The sequence below is a fragment of the Mauremys reevesii genome, linkage group 11, assembly GCF_016161935.1.
Source record: "Mauremys reevesii isolate NIE-2019 linkage group 11, ASM1616193v1, whole genome shotgun sequence".
Classification (NCBI taxonomy): domain Eukaryota; kingdom Metazoa; phylum Chordata; order Testudines; family Geoemydidae; genus Mauremys; species Mauremys reevesii.
In genome coordinates, this window is record NC_052633.1 from 48034669 (window position 1) to 48062146 (window position 27478).

General features: G+C 39.2%; 1 protein-coding gene across 9 annotated transcripts in view; it reads right to left on the reverse strand.

Moving 5' to 3' along the window:
• GPD2 (glycerol-3-phosphate dehydrogenase 2) overlaps positions 1-27478 on the reverse strand; it is a 111002-nt gene that overhangs the window by 42988 nt on the left and 40536 nt on the right. For all 9 annotated transcript variants that reach the window (XM_039494963.1, XM_039494970.1, XM_039494962.1 and 6 more), the window contains 3 exons: positions 19098-19222; positions 18047-18144; positions 16885-17048 (listed from right to left, as the gene is read on the reverse strand). In XM_039494963.1, the coding sequence (XP_039350897.1) occupies positions 16885-17048; positions 18047-18144; positions 19098-19222 (387 nt within the window). The remainder of the gene's footprint in view (positions 1-16884; positions 17049-18046; positions 18145-19097; positions 19223-27478) is intronic.

Genomic DNA, 27478 nt, shown 5'->3' on the forward strand with positions numbered 1-27478 from the left:
GGCTCCAGTCACGGCACCAGGCATGGACTCCTGGCTCAAGCCACAAAGCCCCAGGCTCCGGCATCCAGCTCCAGGCTTCTGGCCGTGCGACAGTGGGACTCATCAATCCCCATCGCCTCTGCCTCCCACGGCCCATACACACACACGCCCTGCTGCCTTCCTGACTTTGCATCCATCCCCCTCATTGCCCCTGGTCCCCACTGCCTCCCACAGCCTCACACCCAACCCACCATTGCCTCTGGCCCCTGCTGCCTCCTCCTTCAGCTCCCCCATGCAGGGCTTAATCAGTCCTGGGGTTTGCTGAGAAAAGTGGTATTAAACAAGCAAGTATCACTTTTCGCAGCAGACTTACTTGCTATCCCTGAAAAGTTAATATCACTTTTCATAGCCTCCCAGGTAGCTACTAAGTGTGCTGTGATATTAACGAATATACCTCCCAAAGGGGGAGGCAGCATTATTTTTATTACTGAGTCTGTCAAAAAACCCTACAAATATAAATTACAATGACTTGGATGTGTATCTGTGCATATTTAATTGTTTTTCCTAACATTAAAGTATTTTAGGAAAAAGTGTCAGTGAGTTGGTGGCCGCACTCTGAGGTCACCAAAAATTTTGTTGTGAGAATCCCTGAGCTAGAGTCTGCATGGGAAAGCAGCCCCTCCTCATACATTCCTCCCCCTAGAGCTGGAGAATATCCATAGCTAATTTAAAGCTACTTCAAGCAACACTGGACTATGGGTCTTTGGCTTTGACCCCAAGATTTTATAGAGCTACGAAATAACTACGTAGGTGGGGCAGAAAGCAGCATGCAGAGGCCAACCCTTCATAGGACTAGGGATTTTCTTTCCTATGGGCCCAAAGAAGCAATGGAATTGGGTTCAATGTCTCATCTTTCCTATCCACTCTCACATTATGCAAAGATCTGTGGGAAACTCGGTAAGGTCAACCGCCCACCAATCCCAATATCTGAGCAATTCTGCAGAAGGTTACCATTTGGGCCCAATATAATCTTAAACTTTTGCCAAAAAAAGTTGTTGACTCCTCCTCACCCCACCCCCCACCACCAAAATGGGAAAATACTTCACTCCATCACCACACTGTGGGTATGTCTACACTTGGAACCGCAGACATGATTCCTAGCTCACGCAGACATGCTCTCATCGAGCTATGGTGCTAAAAATAGTGTAGCTAGGCTAGCATGGGCAGCAGAGAGCAGCGGCATGGGCTAGCGGTCCTGAGTACAAACTCACCTGAACCCCACAGGTACATACTGCCGCTAGCATAAGTACATGTCCTTGAGCTTGAAATCATGCCCCTAGCTCCAAGAGCACCATTCACCCACCAAAAGCTGCCTGTGCAATCATGCACATGAAATCTTCTGCAAACATACTCACTAGCTGGCTTTTGCTATCAGGATTGGTTCTAGCTGCAAGAGGCAGATATTCGAGCAAAGAGGCAACTAAACTCAGGGTGGAACTGAAGAAACTGAGTGGGAAGTAGCAAGAATGGAAATCAGAAAAGGGTAATTTTTAGGTCTTCTTGTTGATTCTTTACCACAAGACCAAGGAAAACTATAGTCCATTACAAGTCATTTACCTGAGAACTATCACACTGGGAGTACCCAAGAATCCTGCGTCACTCTGAGCCTAGGAAGGGCCATATCTTGACAATGCTCTACCTCTCTCTGTATGATTTTTATCAAAGTTTGGTGGCACAGCTGCATATGCAAAATGCATGTGTAACTGTGTACCTAATTTATGTGAACACTTAACAGAATTGCATACAAAGTCTGGAGAACTGGGCACACAAATGACATATGGCCGGTCACCAGCATGCACAATTACATGATTTCTATATGCAATTGTGGTCATTGTCATCCATCTTTAAACAAAAAAGACTGGGTCAACCCGTGGAATTCCTTCGCCCACGAGGTCACTGTGACTGCATTTACAACTTTATTCCCTATGGCTACTTCACCCCTTAGCCTCTTGCCAGACTCCTTACTCCAGGGCAAGATCCCAGGATTTACTCTCCCCCTGGACTTCCTACATGTTCCTGACTGCGGACTCCTTCCTCTGAAGCTTTTTTGCTCTGTTTCCTGGCTTTATAGTGCTGTCCCAGCCTCTCCCCAGCTGGGCTTCACCCTCAGTTAACCCCGGCCCTCCATCTAGCAGGTGATGCCAAGTGACCTAATTGTGTTAACCCTACCAAGGCTGGTAGGGGACGCACACCCCATCACAGAGGGATATAATCTACATATTTTGCAATAGAAGAATGAATTATTTAGCCCTCAAAGAATTCAGGTAAAGAGATAAACAGTTTTTATCCACTATCCCATATAAAGTGTTAGGAAAGGGATGATTCCTTGGTTTTGAACTTGGTCTGTTCACGGATCCAGCTATTCTGACATATTCATCTTTGTATGTAACAGATTCTGAAATTTGATAAAAATCTCAAGTTATTAATAAGGATTGTGGCTAGATGATGGCTGCAAATTTAAATATGGCCCTGCTTCTTCTCTTTAGCTCAATCCTAGACCCCAAGAACTTGATTTCTTCCTCTCGCTACTCAGCAACCTCCACAGACATTTCAGTTCTATTACTCATGGTGCCTATCAGTGTCCAAATTTTGGTTTTGCTATCTGGTAGCTAGGGAACTTCTATCCACTCAAATAAATACTAGATTCATCACCACCCCTCTTTAATATTGCTCCTGAGAGAGCATAGCAAAAGCCACCTAGCATAATTTAAGATTTTAAATCTGCACTGTATGTTATGAGGAAAACTTGAGGAATTTAAGAAGGGCGAGTTTATTCTCATATAAGGAAAGATTAAGGGAATTAAGGAGGCTCAAACCAAGTAAATGGCTCACATGGTTAAAAATGGCATAGTAAATATTAGGAAACAACGCAAAGTTAGTCAGTAATTTTTTATGCAAAGTAATAAACACATGGAATAAACAGCAAAGTAGGAGGACCACAAAGTTTTGGATTTTTTTGTTTTGTTTTACACAAATCCTAATAATATTTTTCCATCTCTAACCAGTTTTACTGCCAAGTAAAGATACTGAAGCTAAAGCAGTTGTACTATAAATAAGCTGCAACAGACAGGCAAAAGGGAGCTAAAGCACATTATGGTTGCGTTAATTCAGAATTTCTCTCTATTTAGGTACTTACAGATCTCCCAGCACTTATATCTAAGAGCTTCATAAACCACAAGGAATTTATCCGCACAATGAAGGAAGGGGGTTGAGAGGAAGGAATTAGTATTATTTTTCGTTGTTGGTTTATAATTATGTTGTTTCCCACTTCTTTTGTATCAGCCTTGTCACAACAATCTTACTACAATGTCCGTGTAAGTAAAAGCACAGTGTTAAAATGAAACTAAACATTGTCAGTGCCAGTTTATGGAAACCATGCTAACATGTCACAATGAAAAATGTCACTGCAGATCTGTTGGGGCTACGCTGCAGTGTCAGAAAGAAATGTGATGTCAATGCAAGTTATTACGTATCAATGCAGTGTAGGGGTTGACTGACTGATATAGACAGTACCCGACTTTACATCTCAAGTTTGAGGCAAACTGTGCATGGTCAGTAGCTATTTTTCAAATCCTGTCTAAGTCAACTGGAGACCAGTCAACAGTTTATGAACTATTGCCCACTTCATAGGCTATAAAAGGAAATGATTTCCTGTTATGTGCCCTTGTCTAAACTAACCAGAGCTAGAGTTACGATCCAACAGTATAAAAAGAGACAGATACTATGTCAGAGATAAACAGCAGATGTAAAGTCACTCTTCATGAGACAGGAGTGACCACATCACTCACTAGGGACATACAGCAGTTGCTAAGTAAATAATAAGGGCACCTCTATCGCTAGTATAGAAAAGTAAAAATCCCTCAGTGGAGCTGTTGCACATTTGTTTGCTGTCTGTACAGAGCACCAACTGCCAGGCCAGCTAGTTGCTTATTTATTCTTCATTTAAATACAAACTGCAAAGTGCAGAGTGCCCTCAACTCTCAATGGCAGTCAGTGAAGTCAATGAGGATAGAAAATGCCCAATACTCACAGGTTCTGCCTGTCACTGACATAAAAGTAATCACCAGAGTAGGATCAAATATCTGCTGTTTAAGTCTACAGTATCCACATCACTCGATAAAGAACATAAAAGAACATCTTAGCAAATAAAGTAGGGCTGTCCAGAGATTTTTAAAATTGCAATTAATTGCAAGATTAAAAAATAGTCATGATTAATCGCTGTTTTAATCACACTGTTAAACAATAGAAGAATACCAATTTAAATTCAGCATGTCCTCTGGAATGGTGGTTGAAGCATGAAGGGGCAATGTTTAGCATCTCTGGCACATAAAAACCTTACAATGCCGACTACAACAGTGCCATGAACACCTGTTCTCAATTTCAGGTGACACTAAGTAAGAAGCAGCATTATCTCCCGTAAATGTAGACAAACTTGTTTGTCTTAGCAATTGGCTGAACAAGAAGTAGGACTGAGTGGACTTGTAGGCTCTAAAAATGTACATTGCACTCAAAAAACAGTTATGTAAAAAAAAATAATTCTACATTTATAAGTTGCACTTTCATGATAAAGAGATTACACCTCAGTACTTGTATAAGGAATTGAAAAATACTATTTCTTTTATTTTACAGTGCAAATGTTTGTAATAAAAATATAAAATGAGCACTGTACACTTTGTATTCTGTGTTGTAATTGAAATCAATATATTTGAAAATGAAAATTTTTGGAAAAAAAATTAAATAGGTATTCTATTATTAACAGTGCAATTAAAAATGCACTTAATCGTGACTATATTTTTAATCTAGTTAATTTGTTTTGCATTAATCGCTTCAGTTAATTGCAGTTAATTGACAAACCTAAAATAAACGTATCTTGTTGAATGCCCTAGAAGCTTGTCAAAAACAGAATTCTAGGTGCAAGGGTCTTCAACTGGGAAAGTCCTGTTCACCCCTGCCAACCGAGACAGGGAGCTCAGCCAGTTTTAACTGCTATGACTGGGATTTTGTATACCATGTTCCTGTCTTTCTGAGGAACCCTTGATTCGCAGTCCACTCACTTCTACCATCACTGCTGGTGCTAAATTCACTCTTTGGATGTGATCCTGCCACACCCCCATTTATTAGCATGATGTGCTTATTTGGGGGGGGGGGTTATAGAGGGGCAGAGGAAAGGGCACAAAGAATGGAAGGGATGTTGGTCAGAGACTGTATTGACAAACACTGAACTCTACTTTTATTTGAAATTAGAGTAAACATTAACTGTCTTGATGCTGTATGGTACTATGTGCCATCAAATCCACTGGAGTCCGAGTCAAGGCTGTTCAGCACCTTAAAGGAATAGGCCCAAAGAGACAGCCACTTGGTACAAGAAAAGCCAATGAATACTTAACACTAGTTCCATGTCTGTATGGGAATGTGCCATTATCCATTTTAATTGATGCAAATGGCATGTTCTAGGCCCCGGTCCTGCAAGCTGCAGTGTACCTAGAAGGCAGCTGGCAGCGTAATCAAGTAGGTACCTGGACTTCATTTTATTCATTTTTATGAAAAAGTAAATACCCAAACAGCTTTAAAATTTCAGAGACAAAAACACAGTATGGTGGGAAAAGGCATCACGGATTTTCCCTAGCCATATATGTTATCATATCTACAGTATGGAACAATGTACATATTAACTAATGGCCTACCATTAAGTTCACATAAAATATACACATATAAATTACAACAAAATTACATGCTTCACTGGAGTCTTTCCTCTAAAAGCCATGACACGCTGGGGAATACTAAGATGTTTGTGGTGTAATGTGCAAATAATGTCATCTCGCTTGAGAATAATCTTATATCTTTTAGGTAACATGAGATGTGAAGAATTAATCCCCATTCACTTCTTGTTAAGAGAGACAAAAATCATCCCTTGGTTATAGGAATGTTTTAAAAAAAAATAAAAGCATAGAACTCGCTAGAATATTCATCATTTCCAATCTTAAACTCACAGCATACAAATAGATGAATCCAGCAAGTCAGAGAGCAAAGCCAATTTAATCTGTGGCTCCCCTGAGGTAAATGTAGTTCACAGTCCTGCCCCCACCCCAACCTCAGCCATAATCCCTGGTTCCTGGAGGTAAAAAAGCACTGAAGTGAGGAAAATTCTGCAGCAGGATATAATGATCCAAAATGACAGGGACAATAATGACAATGAATTTCATGTCTCCCAGTCATGAGCTGGGGATGCTTGACTGGGCTGACTTATACAATTAAATTGTTACAGGTACAGCAGGAGATGCAGTTATCAGCTGCATGCTTTTGGGAACGATGCCTGCAGCAAAAGAAGTGCTATGGAATGCACAGTCTCTTTTGTTGTGAACAAACTATTACTCCTGTAGGTATGCTTATATAGTTGTACCCTTTGACAGAGGAAAAACTGGGTTAAAGACACAAGTCATTTTAGGGTATTGATTTTTATCCATTTTGAAAGTAAAAACTCTTTGATGGATAAAATACCATCTGATTCAAAGGGCTTTGTGCTAAAACCACTACAAGTAAACAGAACCCACAGATTTCATTAATTTAAGAAATAAGAAGAACCGTTCATAATACCAAGATTTAGGATTCCTGTCTCCCCCACTACTACTTACACCAAATCAGAGTATTAAGAACTCTTAAATGAAAGAGAAAATTGAGATTGAAACTACACAAACAGCCAAGTCAATGCTTATATTTCATTTCCTATATATTCCACAAGAGGCAGCCAATCATGCCTTTGCAATCCTCCTCACAGCAGATAACTGGTTTTCTTTCTGAGGTCTCATATACTACCCGTAAGATTTTCCTTTAAATAAAATCACTCAAAACATGTTCTCCATGTCCTAGCTGCTTTTAAATACCCATAATGGTTTGCTAGCAGTTCCTGTGGGGCTGAGCATTAGAAGCTACTTTCGCAGTCTTCCATTTTCAAGTTAAAACTCTACTAACATGAAGATTTAAAGCAATAGACTTCATCTACATAAAACCTTTCCAGTGACAAATTGTCAAACCATTTTAATTTTCAAGGGAGAGAAAAATTTAGAATAAGGATTTAAATTCTTATAACCGTCCATGCCTACATTTGGGCAATGCCCCTATTACATATGCTAATATTCTCAAAATATTAATTTGAGAAATATCAACTATAAGGCTATAACATTTCCTAATTCAGCACACTCTAATACAAGGAAAAAGAGCTATAGGAGCTTAAAAAGAAAAGGCGTTTATTCCATTTTTGACAGCTTAATGAATGCTCTACTCCTTTGCATTGATTTTTTTTTTTTAAATGGGAAGAATTTCTCATGGGGTTTACAGTAAACAAGGAATGCTCAGTCCTCAACCGAAGATCCTCCTTTCCACCTCTCTTTGAACAACCTTTTTGTTCCAAAGATTTAGAATTTTAGTTAACATACTTCGGAAAAAAAAATACGCACCAAAATCTTGGAGAATGCAGAATTACAAAATGGAGAGCCTTTCCTGGGATCTAACTGAACTGGAGATTTTGCAAAGCAAAGTGAAAATGTGAATTTCATTAGACAATCAGATATATTTTTCATGTGGCAAAAGAAAGAAAATACTGTATGAGATGATGCAAAAGATTCTATAGTTCTACTTTCTGCCTTTAAGGTATATAAATATATTCCAATAAGAAACAGTAATTAACACAGCTATTCCATTATAAATTCATGACTTACTAAAGAACCTAGAAATACGTTTCCTTATATACTTAAAAGTTCATCTTTGAAGGGAGAATATGTACATACTCAAAAAACTCTATAGCACCCAGAGATATGAAATAATGCATCTTAAAAGAGAACTCTGCCACTTAGAATTAGCCAGCATTTTCTGTGCATGTTTAAAATTGTAATATTCTTGACTGTTAAATCTCTGCTTTAAAATGTTTCCTATTTTTCTAGCCCACAACATAATGTACATATAATTCAAATGAAGATTAATTCTTCTATTAAAAATGCTTTAAAATAATTCTGTCTATGATCTTGAGCTCTCAGCTTTAGCTTCTCCATAGTGCCTCTTTTCCAATTTTCCTTGAGCTACATAAATGAAACTGACAGATCACTGCTCAGATAGCAGCCACATTCTTCCCCCAAAATGTTGCCTTTTTGCTATTCAGGAGTATCCGAATACCAACAAATGCTAAATGAAGTCTGACATGTACCCCTAAGAAACAAACTTGTAAGTTGTGGCTTCAAAGGAAACCTTGAATAAATAGGACACATTGTGTACACCCAGGCTAACATCCAACATATGCTATAGTTTCCTGATGCTGAGACAGAGCAAGAATAGCCCCTGGTAAAGTCTGATTTGCTATTGCTGGTACTTCCAACATTTATAATGTACCATCCATTTTTGCCTGTATAAACAATTTTAAAATGTAATTAAGAGGGCTGAAGCAACAACATTTCAGAAAGCTATAGAGTAGGATATATTCATGATTGTTTGATCGGTTACTGGTTAGATCAGCAATTAAAAAAATAAAGGAATAGCACTGTTAATCCCCTTCTTATAAAAGCCAAATACCAATGCAAAAAAAGTAAACAACAGTGTAAATGGTTTTATCAAGTCGAAAAATAATTTTCACAGTAGGTATATTAAAAGTGTTATTTTGGGGGACTTGGGTCAACACTCAAACCTTAGGGGGAGACCTCTGCTATTAAGCACTACTCACTGCAACCAGAAGGTGCGACTAAGGGTATAGATGCCAAAAAATCTGACACAGGGGAAGAGAAAAAGGAAAGAAACATTACGAAACTGAATTTAATTATTAACATAAAACTACTTACCACACTCCTTTCTACAAAAGCTCCCCACCCCAAACCTATTTTGAGCTTTAAGTGTCAATGCCATTATCTAATGCTAAGTTCCTTAAAGGTGAACTGCAAAGGGTTCATGCCATCATTTCGCTTCTTTATGATGTATAAAGAACTGAAAGGTTGTCTGTGTTGCTTGTTCTCCTCCCCCTCCACCCAAGACTCAGGGCTTGTCTAGGTTAGGATGCCAGAAGTTTTTCAAAAATGCATTAGCTAACACATTTTAACACTCATATGGACAGGGTACAAGTTAACTGGTCAAGATGAACTGTAGGGCAGAGCCTAGGGCTCACCTCAGTCAGCTAACAAGTGTTAAAATATAACCTGCCCTATCTACAGTTCGAGTGAAATCCTGGCCTCACTGAAAACTGAGAGCTTTCCCACAACATCAGTAGGGCCAGGATTGCACCTTACATTTTAAAAGCATAAATTAATGTGTCTGTTAACACTTAAAGAAAAAATGTTCTTGAAATCCAGACATACCCTCTGAGAGTTCAAGTGTGTAATATGAGCTTTCAGAATTCTTAACTGAGGGGAAGAGATAAAGAATCTTTAAAAGCCAGCTTTTTTCCTTCCAACTGTTCATAGGCAATGGAATTAAAAATGGAAACAACTTTAAATGGTCTGAATAGAAAGCGTGTCATTGTCAATCAGGTTTCACTTGCCCAGTACATATGCAAGATCTCTAAGTATTCTAGCTCTCCAGTTGTCCAGGGAAATCAGATTAGGCCAGACCTGAATTTCTAACATAAAAAGCATGCAGAAAAAAGATGAAAACATTTCTGGCCCTTTTACACAACTTAAAGAAACAAAAAAGGGTACAAATCAAATTTTGCTCTTTGAATGGGAAGGCATCAGGCCTATCAGTAAAGTATCACTCAGTAACTGATTTTGTGCTGTAGCTTGACAAGAAAAAAAAAAATAATTTTCCACCAAAAACTGTATTAACCCTTGTTGTTCTTTACTTTGACATCACATAGCAATGAACCTAAAGCAGCATTTGTGCAAGAAAACCTTAAATTAGCCTTTGTGAGTGTCTTGTAAATGCATCTTTGTCGCAATAGGTAGGAATTATTTAAAATTGTTCTGGTTATCATTTTGCCACAATATACCAAACTGTTTAGTCAGAACTAAGCTTTAAATAGATTACAGATAGGTTTCCAGTTAATTACAGTCTTTAAAAATATTACCTTTAAGTAATTTTAGTACTATAAAAATTAGAGATTACTCTATTTTCTTAAACATCTAGCAGCAGAGTATCTCAAAATATTTTAAAGCAGCAAAATGGTTACTAAGAATGAACTAAAACTAACCAATTAGTTTTTCAAGCTGAAAGTTGCTGTTGCGCTTTTAATAATTTTTACAGTAGCTCTGGCTACAGATCATCCAAAGAAACTTTCAAAAACCTATTTGTCAACATAAAACTTAAGCCTGCAGGCTACTGGGATTTTTTTTTATTAATTATTCTTTTAATAATTTTCTTTTAAAAGGGAAAAATGCAGATTTCAGTCTTTAGTCCCAACAGGATATTTTGTTTTTTAAATTTTGATTAAATTAAAACTTTGCAGAGTGGGCCATCTCTAATAAAGTTTATTATTAAAAACCAAGTAGACTAAGTAGGAAAGTACTGTACCATCAAGAGAAAACTAAGTGCCCATTGTTAAAATCCATATCATGACAACATTTCAAGTAGACAGGTTAATTTTTGCTATTAGGCTTTGGGGACTTACACCTTGATACTACAATGAGATCCATGGAAGACTCTGCTGGAGTGAATCTCATTGCAGGTTTAGGGCCCTAGTTAGTTAAGATAATAACAGTCCTGAATTCACCACCACAAGATAATTCACACTAGCAACTGCCACAACCCTTATTTTAGCAAACAATGAATCGAGGGTAATGCTAACCATTTGTACCATTTTTAAAAATCCATATGACTTTCATTCATTCTGAATTACTATAGTGAAATATAAAATCCAAGTATCCTATGTAAAACAGAAGGGTTATATTTTAAACAGTGACACCCATATTACAGACTAGATTGAACATTTGCTCAAGGTCCTAGGTATGGAGGGGCTCATAACTGTGGCCCCCACCCCCACCCCCAGCAGTTGCCCCATCAAAGAATTGTGACTCTCAGAGTCAATTTCTCATCTTTTCTTCTTGGGATGAAAGGAGTAACTTGCAATTAGCCAATTACATCCCTGTCTATCCATTCCTCACTCACTTTCTCTCTCTAGGCAATGACGCCACAGACCTTGGTGTCCCTATGTTCCCACATTTGCTGGTGGAATTGAGTTTGGGGGTTGGGTTATGCCCCCTTCTCCTTTACACAGTTTTATCACTGAAAGTCACAGTCTTACCCTAAGTAAGCTAAATACCAGCAATTCTACTGAAATAGAATAATCTCAGCCATCAGCAGGGAATTTACGAGTGAAGGTAGGTGGGCACTCAGAGCACTTTGTTTCATACCCATATTGTTCCATTTGGCTTTTTGGAACACTGGTTATTTTAATTCTGGTTACACATGCCAAAATACTATCTATGAGTATCTAATAATAAACTGACAAATCAGAGTACAAGGACAATGTACAATTACTGATTTGTAACTTCACAGTAAGGTGTACTGTGAATTATAAACTGCAATCCCTTCACTCCAATGCAGTATTGCCCTTAGAACTCGTCAGTCATATGCTCACAACAAACATTGCCTTAATCCTATCAAACTGATGGAGAAATTCCTAGGCAATACAGATGCCAATATAGAGGTTCTTCCTTAAAAGGACTATCTGCTAGTTCTTAAAATCAGATAATGGAAAAACAAAAATTCAGTTTCTCTCCTTTCCACAGGAGAGATTAGTCCGCATTAGTCCTGATTATGGAGATATATATTTACAAACTAGCTGGTCTCACTCAAGAGGGACAAGCTCTAATTATCCTTATTGCTAGTTATTTTTCCACAATATGCCTCCTAAATGCTCTCTCTACCCAATGTATTTCAATTGAGTTAGGAGATATATCCCTATTTTAACTCTCCAAATGTCCCTATCAATAAGTGTTGACTAGTTTAATTCGAAAAAAGGGGAAAAAACCTTTACAGTCAAATATTGTGTGATGACCTTTCAGGCTGCTGGATGAAAGAAAAAACTATCTTCAGGTAAAAAAAATAATTACAGATCCACCACAATTGGCAAACAGGTATTCAGGATATTTCTTCTGAGTGTGATATCTCCATCCCTGCAAGGGATGTGTAGTTTCTTCATGACTGCTCTGCATACATCTTGATATCATGAGACTCCCAGGCTACCCATGAGGGTTAAGAAAATCTTTCCATAAAGCACTCTTACCACTAACAGAAAAAGAATTGTCTCAATTTATATAATTACCCAATAAAATCTATAATGAAAGAACATTAGGGGTCTGATGCAAAGCAAGGAAATTCACAGATAAGACTGTCCTTTAGCATGTAGGCACGACAGGGTGCACCTAGAAAGTAGTTAAGTGGACACCCTGCTGTGCCTATATGTTGAAGTACAATTTGAGCTGTGAATTTCCTGGCTTTTAAGATTTGTGCATGACTCACAACAGTCTTTTTAATATAATTTTTGCTGGGCACAATTTTTTACAAAAATGTGAATACTGTTTGGTTTACATTAAACTTAATGTACATGTAATTACATATCATGCTGGACAAAGATGCAACCCAGAATGCCTTGAAGACACATTCAAGTAAAGTTAGGATCTGCTGAGATGTAGAGGTTTCACCAAAACTCAAGTCACCCATAGACAACAAAAAAGAAGCTAATATTCTGGAATCTAGGTAATTCTTAGGCAGTTAAAGCCAAGGAAATTAATAAACCTCCTTAGTAATTAGAGATTAGTAATTTTACTATGGAACTGTGAAGTTCGGCAAGTGAAAGAAACCTTCTGTTAAGGAGTTCTTTACTTTGGAGTTCTGCATCTCCATGATGGCCATCTTCAGTGGCTGATGGGATGACCAAAGCCACTATAAAGCTGGCAATATGAAGATCTGGTGGAGCATGGGCTTTCTGGTTCATGTGGTGACAGATGTAGAGATACAGGACTCGCACGTGAACTGGAGAGATCGTGCTCCCAAAGAAAACACCTTCACAAAGTCTCATTTCAAGTAGTGGACAATTTGGTACATCCTGGCTGCCTTCACTTGGAACCAGAATCCTATTTTTCTTGCTATAAAAAAAACCTTTTTCCTCTTTAAAGTAGATTCGCTTCAGACCTGCCTGTCAGCATTTCTATGGACAGATTCATGTCTATGCAATCTCTTCTCCGGAAAAGTTTAAGCCAGCACCAGTTTCTGAGGTTTCAAAGGCACTATGGGTCTTTGCACTATTACCTGCATCCTGGACTCATACACCTCATCATTCATTAAATCAAGTAAGGAGGTTTGAGTCCTTTTTCATCAAAATTCTTTAACACCCTGCTGTTGAAGATTAATTCAGACAAAATGAGGACGATGAAAGTGAAATGAGGAATGCCCTTGAAAGCATAGCAGAGGTGGTTCCTGCCCCCACAGTGGAGGGAGTTTGTCCAAGATTGTCTCAGGCTGGGGGTACTTTTGGAACCCTGACCACCCACGGATTCCCAGATGACAGTATCTTCATATTAGTAAGGCCACTGACAGTTGCATATGAGTCTCATACACATACTACTATAGATGAAATTACTATAAGGTGGATGCTCAACTGGTTGAAAGACCATAGAGGAGTTACCAATGGTTTGCTGTCACACTGTGGGGGGCATATCCAGAGGGGTCCTGAAAGGGTCAGGTCTGGGTCCAGTTCTATTCAATATTTTCATTAATGCTGTGGTGCCCAAACTTTTCCTGTCATGCCCCCCACCGCCAGTAATGTAATCTGTCCATGTTCCCACGCCATTACTGCACAATGTGCTCAGCAGAGGAGCTGGAGGCAGAGCTGTGGGCTGGGGGGGAACTCCCTCCCTATCCCCCACTGCACAACCCCCCCCCCAAAATGTTCCTACCATTTGGGGATCACTGCATTAATGACTTGGATAAGAGAGTGGAGAGTAGCTTATAATTTGCAGATGACATCAAGCTGAGAGGGGTTGCAAGAACTTTGTTTTGATTTCTAATCCTGCTCTCCAATCTTGACAAATTGGAGAATTGTTCTAAATTCAACAAGATGAAATTCACTAAAAAAAAATTCAAAGCACTTCACTTAGGAAGCTAAAAATCAAATGCACAACTACAAAATGGGAAATAGCTGTTTAGATGGCAGTACTGAAGAAAAGGCCCTGAGGGGTATAGCAGAACACAAACTGAATATGAGTCAGTGTGATGCAGTAGTGAAAAAGGCTAATATCATTCTGGGGAATAACAGGAGGGTGGTATGTAAGACACAGGAAGTAGCTGTTCCACTCTACTTCACACTGGTGAGGCCTCAGCTGGAGTACCATGTCCAATTCTGGGAACCACACTTTAGGAAAGTTGTGGACAAGTTTGAGAGAATCCAGGGTAGAGCAACCAAAATGATAAAAGGTTTAGAAAAGCTGATCTATGAGGAAAGGTTAAAAACCCTGGGCATGTTTAGTCTTGAGAAAAAGACGATTACAGGGGGATGTAAAAACAAACAAACAAACAAACAGTCTTCAACTATGTTAAGGGCTATTACAAAGAGGACAGTGATCAATTGTTCTCAATGTTCACTGAAGGCAGGACACGAACAAATGGACTTCATCTGCAGGAAAGGAGATTTGGGTTATATATATATATTAGGAAAAACTTTCTAACTATAAAGATAGTTAAGCACTGACATAGGCTTCCAAAAGGATTCGTTGAATCCCCATCACTAGACGTTTTAAACAGGTTAAATAAACTATTAGGGATGGTCTAGATTTATTTGGTCCTGCCTCAGCACAGCGGGGATTTGGGGGGAGTTGGACTTGAGAACTTCATGGTCCCTTCCAGCTCTACATTTTTATAATTAACAGTAAGTACGTACATTGGTTGGTAAAGCAATAGAGACAACACCTTTTGGACTTGTACCTCCCCAAAATTATCTTTGCCTTTAGAACTTTGACTTGGTTATTGCAATGAATTATGTAAGTGGCTTGAAGACCACCAAGCAGCTACAACTCATGCATAATGCAGCTGTCCTCCTGCATGGCAGAGTCAGCCAAAAAGCAATACATCACAACACTTCCTCCTGGGAGATGCAACTCGTGGTGATGACTGATCCATAAAACTCTACATGGCTTCTCTTGGCTACCTTGGAGGCTGCTGTGGTAAGAGAGGAAGCTGGATTCAGCTGGACTGGTCAAGCCAGAAGTCTTTTGACTGGGGGGCTGGTGGAAGAATGTACTTAGGGTTCTTGGTTTCTCTTACTAATCTGACAGGTCTTAAAGGTTGTTTACGTTCGTGCAGGTCTTAAAGGTTGTTTACATCCTTTTTCCGGGTCTTTCCTGAATACGGTTAGCAGGTGACTTTTTGGGTGAGGGTAGAAGGCGTCTTGTTTTTTAAATCTGGGGCTCGATTGTGCAACCCTGACTCATGTTGATGAGGATTTACTCAGTGAGTAACCCTACTGAAATCAGGTGAGATTATTTGCATGAATACAAACTCCCCAGCACGAGCCAGGGTTGAACAACCCATGCTTTTGTTTTGAAAAGCCATACGAGTTGAAAATATTGCACATGCCACTAGGGACTTAGCATTAGACGTACTTTATAAAAATGAAATAAAAACCCCCAAATCATTCTGGTACCATCAATATGAACGTCAATATCAACAATTTGAACACACAAGTTGCTGCTACTGCACATTTGCCCGTTTTTAAAAAGCAGAGTAACCCTTCGATTTATATTTTTCAAACAAGTAATCTGTGCACATTAGACCTTTGAACTGCAAAACTTCAATTTAAAAACATTAGACTTGCAAAAAAGCACTTTAATCTTCTACTATCTTCAAGAAAATGAGTGACTGAGTTGTAATTTTATATATATAAACACTCAAAACTGTATTCTGTGCAGTAGATGACATTGGTGCCAAGTTTCAGCCTTAAGGTATTTTTTCCTATAGATTTATAACCCCTTGAATATAGAGGTTTCCACTGGAAACCACCCCAGCCCCAGAGCAGCTTGTACTATTTGAATGTATTTACAAGAACAATTTAAATAGCTGAGGGTGATGCAAGCAAGAAGCCATTGATAGACCAAACCCAATTCAAAAATGAGAACCACAAAAGAGAAGTCAAATTATCAAGACAGGTGTGAATTGTTTTTTTTAATGTAAATACCATACAGTGAGCCATTTAAGATTATCAATAATATAATCTGTTTCCTTGACATGAACTATTTTGGTAAACGTGTTCACAGATTCTACAATTTTCCTGAGGAAACTCTCTTCAGAGATGTTCTGAAGCCAAGACTCTAAACAATTAGTACTCAAGGAAACACAGGATTCAGAAGTCTAATAAAATTTGGCATATTAGCCGATTAGGAAATATTTGTTTGAGACTTACAAACAAAGTGCTCTGTTAGTTGGAACAGAGCACTTCAAATATCACATTTGTATAGTCTGTTTTACACCGATCCAGCACAGAAGGAGCTTCTCTAGTATTACACAACTATGCATGGCTGGAGAAGTCACAGGAACTTCCTATAGGGAATCACCAGACCATGAAGATACTATGACATTTTGCTGCATCTACTGGCTGACAGAACAGAACAGGTTCTTTCTCCTACATTCAGGATGGTAAATCGGGAAGGCCAGAACTAAACCAATCAGATATGTGAGCCAAATAAACTGATTTAGTCGTACATCTAAATTTAGCCAATGGAAATTATGCAAGATGCAAGGTAGATTCCCTCAAGAGACACTTTCTATAAAGATACTTTATGTGTGTAAATACATCAAATTAGTTATATACTTTTGTTTTACTTTAAATACATCAACCATAAACACACTGATTAGAAAGGTAACTATAGAAAAGAAACATACCATCATAGTAGACAATAGCTCCTACAAGCCTGTCTTTCTGTAGCATTGGAAAGAGTTCCAAGGCTCTTGACTTGCTGAGCACATAGCTGCTTTTCAGACACTGACTTCCAGCTACAAGGTCATATAGTTTTATTCCCACCCAGTAGTAAGGCAACTGCCACCATCTGCAAAAAAAAAAAAAAAAAAGATTTCAACTGAAAAGGGAAAAAACCCTCCAATCATCATTATATATTGTAATATTGGCTGTAATTAGCATTATTATGGTTATTAGTTTCTATTCTGCACCAAAGTTTGCCATTTACATAGGCCTTGTCTTCAAAACATTTTACAATTAGACATTGACTAATCCACAATACACCTCAGATATTATCCCCATTTTACATATGAGGAAACAAAGGCAAAGAGGCAAATTGCTTGTCCATGCCCATAGCACTTATCTTTGAGAACTTAGAGGATGGATGAGGTCCCAGAAGACTGGAGAAGGGAAAACATAGCTTTAAAAACGAGAACAAAGAGGACCAAGGGAATTATAGATCAGTGCTGTGTACAGTTTTGGGCACCATTCTTTAGGAGATGTGGACATATTGAAGACAGTCCAGAGAACAGCAGCATGCCCAACCTTGGAGATGAAAGCACTTTCCTTCACTCTGAAGGAGCTGCCTTTGATCACTGCACAAGAACTCAAAATCACTGATGGGCCCTGGAGGTGACAGGAGTGAGTGTCACTCTACTGAGGAGGCCTTAGTGATTGGCAGGAGAGTAAAAGGGAAGATTAGGAAGTAGCAGCCTGGAAATCACTCTCCCTCCACCTCTTCCCACCCCAGCAAGATATCGGAGGGGACAAAGTAAAATAAACACACTTTTCTCTTTTGCCCTTCCCAGACAAACTGATTCATTTCAAAGTTACTGTGCAAAAGTTTTCCAAGGTAAAACTCCATTGAAAGAGGGTGAATTTGAGGAATACTGCTGGACAGCTAACTGTGCTGTACATGAACTTCACGCTTCTACAGTACAGCAACAAATTCTCACCTCTGAAAAGACAAAGTTTGTGACACATTAACAGCTAAGAAAAAGGCATTCCGAAAACTGGTCCAGTGAAGTAGCTTCATTCTCAAAAGCAATGGCGTAATAATTAAAGCAGAAGGAGTATCAGAGAGCTTACTTGTAAACAGGAAGCATTATAGGTAAAGGACCAGATAAGTGAGGAGCAATTTCGAGCAAGTTGGCACGTTCATGAAGTGCTTCTTTTACCATCCTGTACTATAAAAAAAAAAAAATATTATTCAGGACCTTTCACTCTTCGTTAACGGATCACAAATATTCAGTGTTAAAACAGTTTTGCCTATCAGTCCATAAAATACACAGAACACCTTCTCTGTGCTAGATTACAATTATTACATTCTTTACTATTCTTTCAATAGCACAATGACACTTCGTTTGAAGAATTACATTGGGAACTTCCCATATCAGTAACACAAAATCTTTAACTTGTGAGTACAGAGCAAATTCCACTAGGCACTTTAGTGCTATGGCAGGTCAGTCTAATTATTATCAGCTCTAATTAAGGGACCTAAAAAACGTACTACATTTTACTAGAAGCTAATGGTACTCAATAAGGTATGAAATTCTTCCTGTCTTTGAAGACATCCAAGAAACCACTTCTGATCTAATCCTTAAAACGAAAGGCCCTATAAACATGTGGCAAACATTTCCACTGTACAGTATTCTACCACCTTTAAGATTTTTAGACAGCTTTAATTGCAAGTTTCACAGGAGGAAGGCAAGCTTGGGGGTTTTCCCTAAGGTAGAGGATTGTCCCATCTTCCATCATATTATGCATAGGAACACCAAATCTGTCAATGAATATGTACCACTCATTTACTATATTTTCTTTCCCAAAATTCCTTTAAAACAAACAACAAAATTCTTATCAGTGTACAAAAGGACATCTCCCTCACCACAATACATACAGCCTACAAGATACTATTTTCAGTTTGTCTGTAAATAAGATACTCTAGCAAGAAACAGCACTGGAAATGTCCCCAAAATATTCTAGCAGAATTCACTGAGCAAACTATTCTGTATGCACAGTGCCCCTGGTATTCAACAAAAGAAAGTATTAAAAACCATAAAATGAGAACAGAGTTTTAATTGGGAGGAGGAAAAAAGAGTCTACTGGCAATTTTTGCTTAACGGCCAGCATAAACAATTACCTGCTCGAAATCCAACCTCATGATGGCCTTCTGAAGATATCTCACTCCACCATGGATCAATTTAGTGCTCCTGCTGCTGGTCCCTGATGAGAAATCATCTCTTTCTACAAGAGCTGTTTTTAGTCCTGTGTAACCAGAAAACCAAATTAACTTCTTAAATTACACAATTTGTATGTAATTCATTAAAGACACTTCTCTAGGGTAGAGACAATCACAAGAAAAATTACTCTGAACATGGATAAATTTGTATTCCAAGTGCAGTGCACTGTCTATATTGTAATGAAAAGATTTTAGTCTTTTCCTGGGGGAAAAGTCGAAACAGAACTCTTAAACAGAGGCACATTAAAATCTGGACTTATCACAATGAAAAGACATTCCAGCACAGAGAGGCTAAGCAGTTGGAGTTTAATGCAGGGAAGCAAGGCTCCTATGAATGAATTAAAATCACAGGTCTGGAAGGGACCTCGAGAGATCATCTAGTCCAGTCCCCCTACACTCATGGCAGAACTAAGTATGATCTAGACCACCCCTGACAGGTTTTTGTCTAACTTGCTCTTAAAAATCTCCAGCGATGGAGATTTCACAACCTCCCTAGCCAATTTATTCCAGTGCTTAACCACCCTGATGGTCAGAATATTTTTCTTAACGTCCAACTTAAAATCGCCCTTGAAGCAATGGGCTTAAATTCCAACTTGTCCAATTCTCCATGGTTAAGGAGAACCATTTTTCTCCCTCCTCCTTGTAACAACCTTTTATATACTTGAAAGCTGTTATCATGCCTCCCCTCCCCAGTCTTCTCTTCTCCAGACTAAACAAACCCAATTTTTTCCATCTTCCCTCAGAGGTCTTGTTTTTTAGACCTCTGATTATTTTTGTTGCTCATCTCTGAACTTTCTATAATTTGTCCACATCTTTCCTGAAATGTGGCACCCAGAACTGGACACACTATTCCAGCTGAGGCCTAATCAGCATGGAGTAGAGTGGAAGAATTATTTCTTGCATCTTGCTTAAAAACACTTCTGCTAATACATCCCAGAATGATGTTTGCTCTTTTTTGCAACAGTGTTACACTGTTGCCTCATATTTATAGCTTGTGATCCACTATGCCTCCAAATCCCCTTCTGCAGTACTCCTTTCTAGGCAGTTATTTCCCATTTTGTATGTGTGCAACTGACTGTTCCTTCCTAAGTGGAGTACTTTGCATTTGTCCTTATTGAATTTCATCCTATTTACTTCAGAGCATTTCTCCAGTTTGTCCAGATCATTTTGAATTTTAATCCTATCCTCCAAAGCACTTGCAACCCCTCCAAGCTTGGTATCATCTGCAGACTTTATACGTGTATTCTCTATGCCATTATCTAAATTATTGATGAAGATACTGAACTGAATCAGACACAGAATTGATCCCTGCAGGACCCCACTTGATATATCCTTCTAGCTTGGCTGTGAACCACTGTAACTACTCTCTGGGAATGGTTTTCGATCCAGTTATGTACCCACCTTATAGTAGCTCCATGAAGGTTGTACAGATGCTCCCCAAGTTACGTAAACCCAACATACGCAAATCCGAGCTTACGGAAAAAGTTCTGCAAGCTAGAAATTGGAGGGGGGGGGGGGTTCTGTTGTTTATTGGGGGGGGGGTTGCATAATGTTCAGAGATATGTTTCCGACTTATGCAAAATTCTAGTTACGCAAGGCGTTCCAGAATGGAACGCTTGCGTAAGTCGGGGAGCGTCTGTATTTTCCTAGTTTGTTTTTGAGGTCATGTGATACAGTATCAAAAGCCTTATTAAAGTCAATATATACCACGTCTACTGCTTCCTCCCATTCACAAGGCTTGTTACCCTGTCAAAAAAGGCTATTAGGTTGGTTTGACATGATTTGTTCTTGACAAGCCCATGCTGACTGTTACTTATCACCTTAATATCTTCTAGGTGTTTGCAAACTGATTGCTTAATTATTTGCTCATTATCTTTCCAGCTACTGAAGTTAAGCTGTCTGGTCTGTAATTCCCCGAGTTGTCCTTATTTCCCTTTTTATACATGGACACTATATTTTCTCCTTTTCCAGTCCTCTGGAATGTCTCCCATCTTCCATGACTTTTCAAAGATAATTGCTAATGGCTCAGATATCTCTTCAGTCAGCTCCTTGAGTATTCTAGGATGTATTTCATCAGGCCCTGGTGACTTGAGAACATCTAACTTGCTTAAGTAATTTTTAGCTTGCTCTTTCCCTATTTTAGCCTCTAATCCTACCTCATTTTCACTGGCATTCACTAGGTTAGACATCCAGATCACTACTAACCTTTTTGGTAAAAGGTCATTAGAGTCAGTAGTCACTGTATGACCGTGTAACATTTTATTTTTATTAATAAAAAGGTGGCTTTTTGCAGAATAAAGCCTCTCTAAAACTTGGCAACATTACAAACTAATTTGCTCAATATCCTTGCAAGGCCGACCATTGTCATTACTCATTTTACAACTAAGGAAGAGAGGTACCCAAAACCAAACAAGGAATCAGTAACAGCCAGGATTGGAGCTCACAATTTCCTAGCTCTTAGAGCTTAGACCACATTTTGATGATAGAGATAGATTGCTTTAAGGTTCATGGTACAACCCTAATAATGGAAGTGTTCTCTAAAATATAATCAGGAGACTTGGGTCCTTCCACTGGAAGTACTGAATATTTGGTGGGGGGAGGCAGAGAAGGGAAAGAGTAGGGAACTCTGATTCAAGTGTTCATACATTGACACTCTAATCAACTAAAAGAATAAGTTCTTCTAAAAATGTGATAGAAGAAAGGAGTTTGGGACTCAATATGGAGGGGGTGCTGAGCTGCCTGTTCCAATCCAGGAAAGGATTTAGCCATCAGTTTACATTTTACTTCAGTAGGAGTACTCACAAACAAAGTTCAGCACATGCTTAAATGCTTTTGCTGGATCAGAGTCAGGGGGTACAGCACCTTGTGGGATCAAGCCCACATTCAGTATCTGCTTTTATGCAATTTGTCTAATTCAAAGTAATTCTAATCTATTCTGGGTTTAAACTTTCTATGAAAAGTCATAGGCATTAATTATTCAGAGAAAAACAGATTAAGAACAATTGTGATACAAAGTTAAATTAAATAAAAATCTATCTTCTCTCCATTTAATATTATGCTTAGTTATGGCAACAGAAGTAGTGTACAACCAAGTGGCTCTTCTATTAATTAAAACACTCCATGTGCATTTGGATTGCTTCAATGTGATTACATTTTTCACTCTGAGTTGGCCATGGATATTGAGGATACAATTCACTCAAAAGAGAAAAGAAAAGGCAAGTTAATCCGCAAAACTTTGTCTTATAAGTGAATCTGTGTCATGATAGACTTACAAGAAAATAAAGAAGGCTAGAGAGATACATTTTTGTATTTGTAATGAGATACGTGAGCTCTAAATTAAGGAAATTCACAATGTATTCATTTATATATAATAAACTGAATATATACATACACACTGTCATATGCACATGTATATCTTTTATACACAGTTTATATGTATACAAGCTAATTACATGTTCAGTGTGTATATATACGCACACAAATGTGCGTAAATTATAGACACACCTTTTACACATACACACACACGTATATTTACACGCATATATGTATATTACAGAAATACATGGCAGTGTAGTCCAAGATAAAGTTTTACCGGCAGGTGTTTCGGATGACAATGTGTCTCAAGTGTCCCCCCCTACACACACACACAACGTGAAAACACCTCTGCAATTGAATCTCCAATACTACACAGTTTATTTAGAAAAAGAATCAGAAGAATACCATTTGAAACTAGATAGGAGGAATGGAATTAGCCAGTTTAGAATTAGGCCTGAACACTTTTTTCAAGGGGAAGGAAACCACAGTTAATCGGATCCTTCAAGAACACGCTTTACATTGCTCAATCGAATAATGAATGCCAAGGAAGTTGTGTAGGAAGGGTACTAAAAATCATTACCGTATCCTTAAGGTTATTCAACACAAAGGATAAAGTGTGAGGATAGCCCATATAGGAAAATGTTTTTATAATATATGCCATTTGGCAAAACTTTGCTCTTTATGAAATCAGGAAATTCATCCATGGCAGGAACGGTTTTGTAGTATTCACAGAGGGGTATGACTTGTGTATGGTGTGGACCATATTTACAGTAGATAACTTACAAAAGTTACTCTACGTAGTTTTAGCACATACAATAAATGAAAAGAAGTTTTGCGCACCCCAACATAACAACCTTAAGAATCCACATCAATAAAAATGTTCTCTTCTCAGAGATGTCTTCCAAACCTGTAATATACTATATATACTCATTCATAAGCTGAATTTTTTTTAGTAAAAAAGGGAAACACCAGCGAAGGGGGTCGGCTTATGAACGGGTATAGAGAGGGAGAGGTGAGACACAGCCCCTCCCCCCAACAGAGGGAGCAAGGAGAGGCAGCACAGCCAGCAGAGACAGAAGGGCAGAGGCGGGACCAGAGTCTCTCCGCTTCTGGCCATGCTGCTCACCCCCCAGCCTCGGAAGCAGCTGCAGCTCTGGGGCTGACAGGCTGCAGCCGCGCTGCCCGGCCCAGCCTTTCGGAGCAGCTCTGGCCAGGTCAGAGACATCCTCCCCTGGCCCTCCCCAGATAAGGTGGGAAGGAGAGAGTGTGGGGGTCCCAGGCTAGGGGTGGGGTCATGTGGGGGTTGGTCACCGGGGTTACTCCTCTGACTCCCAGCTTCTCCCCCCCAAAAAATTTTCCCACCAGTTGCTGTCCCGGCTCGTCAGGGTAAGCAGCTGGAGCACCGGGACACTTTGTTTACTTAGATTTACCTCCGTGCCTGCGGACGCTCGAAGTAAACAAACCATCTTGGCCCACCAGTGGCTTATCTTGATGGTCCGGGAGCCAAAGTTTGCCGATCCCTGAATTATAGGGTTGGCTTATGAACAGGTTATAAAAATTTTCCATTTTTACTTATCCATCTTGGGGCGGGGGGGTCAGCTTATAAACGAACTGGCTTATGATCGAGTATATACAGTAATTAAGATCTTGATTAGTAATTGTAGTGTGAAACTACTAATTAACATATCTAAAAATGCTTAGCCCTCCCCCCACACACACACACACACACCTTAAATATTGTGACTTGGTTTCATAAAAGTGTAAAAGTTTACAAAATAAATCCAATTAAGATAAGCACTTCCTGGCAAGAATGAGGCCTTTTGCTCAAAATCTTTCAGCTATATGGCACGTACCTAGAAAGATTGCTTTTGTTGCAACAAGTAGAATTGTGGATTCCCCCAACACTAGTGTTTTTTCTCTTTTGAAAGTATGTGGGCAAGGGGAAAAGGAAGAGGAAGCAGGGTCAATGAGTTTCTTATTGAAGTTGAGAAAAGCAACATGACTGCGTGCACAAGGAGAGAATAACTAAATGTAAATACTAACACTACTCTATTTTTTTTAACCTTGCATCACCTTATAGATAGTGCTGTGCTTTATAATAATGCTTGTAGAACAATATAAAAACCCTTTATCATCTATTGGTCCCCCAAAACTTTTACGTCCTTAAAAATCTAATTATTACTGGTAACTTGAAAAGATCAGAGTAATTTGTTTTTGTCAAATGTGACTGAAGATTAATGGATACAATCAGGAATAATTTGGTGAAAACATATCAAACACAAGGAAAGCAAAATTTGTTATTAAGTGAAGCATCAAACATAATAAAAGAGCAAATTCCATGAATGAACAGCAACAATACACAATTCATTAACCAAATGCCTATGATTATTTCACACTTCAGAAAACTACTGATATGATCAGAATATGTAGTAACAGGATAAATACAGATTGCCTTCAACCATTCTTTGTGCACTTTCAATTACAAATGCAATTTTTCCAGAGGCCCACCAACATAATAAGAGGAAGACTGAAAACCTTAGTCACATAGGTTTACCAGCTATTTATTTATTTATCTTTAATAATCCATTAAAAAATCATAACATACTAATTACAAATTGGAATGTATTCCCCAGTATATCAGTATGCGTATGTTACTTGCTTTTACCTTATGTAGAAAACTTAAAAGTTTATATAAAATGAGCATACATTTCAGCTAAATGTTTTCAAACAGACCTGGAGTAAAATCCTGATCCCAGTGAAGTCAATGGGAGTCGATTTCATTCCTGGCATCAGCGGAACTGCACCCTCAGACATTGGGTAGTCCTTACACCATGCCTGAAGGTAGGTGCTAGATGCCATGCAGAATTCTGCAGCTACCAATCACATTGCATGCAAATCTAAGAAAAGCATTATGGCTGAGATTTGAAGCACACACACATCAGGGAGTTCAAAGTTAAAGATGCAGTATAGTGTTACTGTATAGTGTTACCAAAGTACATGGCACTGTAACATATGAGAAATGGAGGTTATTTACCTGTAACTGGAGGTCCTTCGAGATGTGTGATCCCTATCTCCATTCCACACATGCTTACTCATGCACACACTGTGCCTGAAACTGAAGATTTCTAGCAAGTAACGTCATTGATCCACACCCGCGCAGTTGCTTTCTTTGTGTTCCCGAGCTGAAGGCTTAAGGGGCCGGTACAGTATGACACCTCTCCTCTTCTTACCAGGAATCAGATAAGATCTAAAGCAAAAGGGAAGGAGGGGGGTAGTGGAATGCAGATAGGGACCCCACATCTCAAAGAACCTCCAGATATACAGGAAGTAACCTCCATTTTTCTCTGAGCACGGGTCCCTATGTATATTTCAGATGTGGATGACTGATAAGCAATACTGAAATGGGGGGATGGGACTGGAATGCAGTTAATACAGATGCTTTTAATACTGCAGGCCTAACAGCTGCATCTGAAGAGGAGCTTGAACTAATGCATAATGCTTCGTGAATGAATGGCTGGAATTCCAGGTAGTGGCCCAATACATGTCCAGTACAGGTACCTCTTGAAGAGATGCTGTTGAGGTCGCTTGTGCCTTAGTGGAACGGGCTCTCACCCCCCACCCTGGGGGAGAAATACGTGCCAACTGGTAACATAGAATGATGCAGCCAGAGATCCACTTTGAGGGTCTCTGAGCAGATAATGCTTTTCCTCACAACCGTTTCACTCAAGCTACAACTATTCAGTGATTTTCTAATTGGTTGTGTCCTTTGCAGGTAAATCACCAGCGCTCACCTGACATCCAAAGAGCAAAGTTTCCTCTCCTCACTGGAAGCATGAGGTTTTGGGAAGAATACCGGTAAGTGGATATGCTGATTGATGTGAAACTCAGAAACCTTCTTCTTATGAAAAATAGCGTAGGGCAGATCAGCCATGAGTGCTCACTCTTCTAGTCAACGTGATGACAATTAAAAAGGTGACTTTCACAGAACATGTAGCCAGCGTTTCGAAGTGTGCCTGATAAGTACTGATAGTACAAGGCTGAGGTATCATTGTAGTGCAGGCTTCACCACTGGAAGGAAGGGCCCTTCATGAACATAAGTTGTTCCTGGATTAGTAAAAACAGTGTCCTACGTGAGAATGGAAGGCACTGATTGCTGCTAGATGGACCAGCAGGGAACTAATGGGAAGCCCTGAAGTTTTTAAGAGACAGGAGGTAGTCTAAAATACCAGGGTATATCTGCAGATTCTGGAGATAACTGGTTGCTTTGGGCTCAGTAGAGAAATGCTTCCATTTAATAACAAACAACATTTCCTGGTGGAGTCTTTCCTATTTTGATAGAACATTCATTCTCAGAAGTCATTCAAAGTCAAATGTCCATTCAAATTTGTGAAGTGAAGGGGGCCTGAGTTGGGATATCTGATGTTACCATTCTCCTGGGTAAGCAGATCCAGAAAGGCTCAGATACTGATGGGAGGATGTGTTGACATTCACTGGAGATCTGGAAACTAGAATTGTCTGGGCCAGTTGGATATTAAGAAAATGACCTGAGCTTAATCATACTGAATCTTCTGTTTGAAGATGTTCCCCACTGTGTGAAGATCTCATTCAGGACAGAATTGTGAGCAAAAAGGGTTAGGCAGTCATCAAAGACTGGAGAAAGGGGCTGTGTTGGATGGTGTCAAAAGGGGTACACAGTTCTTGATCATCCCATCAAAAAATATCCCTGGATAGTGAATGGGGTTCAGTAGCTGTATTGTGGAAATATAGGGATATCTAGGCTTTTGTACCTTCTGGAGATTGTGCAGTGCTTCGAATGAGTGCTGGTGGTAGAACAGTTGGGCAGGAGGTCTCGGTTTGTACACCTGCTTTTGGTGTTCTCTTTTTGGGGCGAGGGTCCCAATGTTCGAGTCCTTCGACTCGACACAGAGTTTGAGTCTTTTGACTAGTGTAACAAGATGACTGAGTCT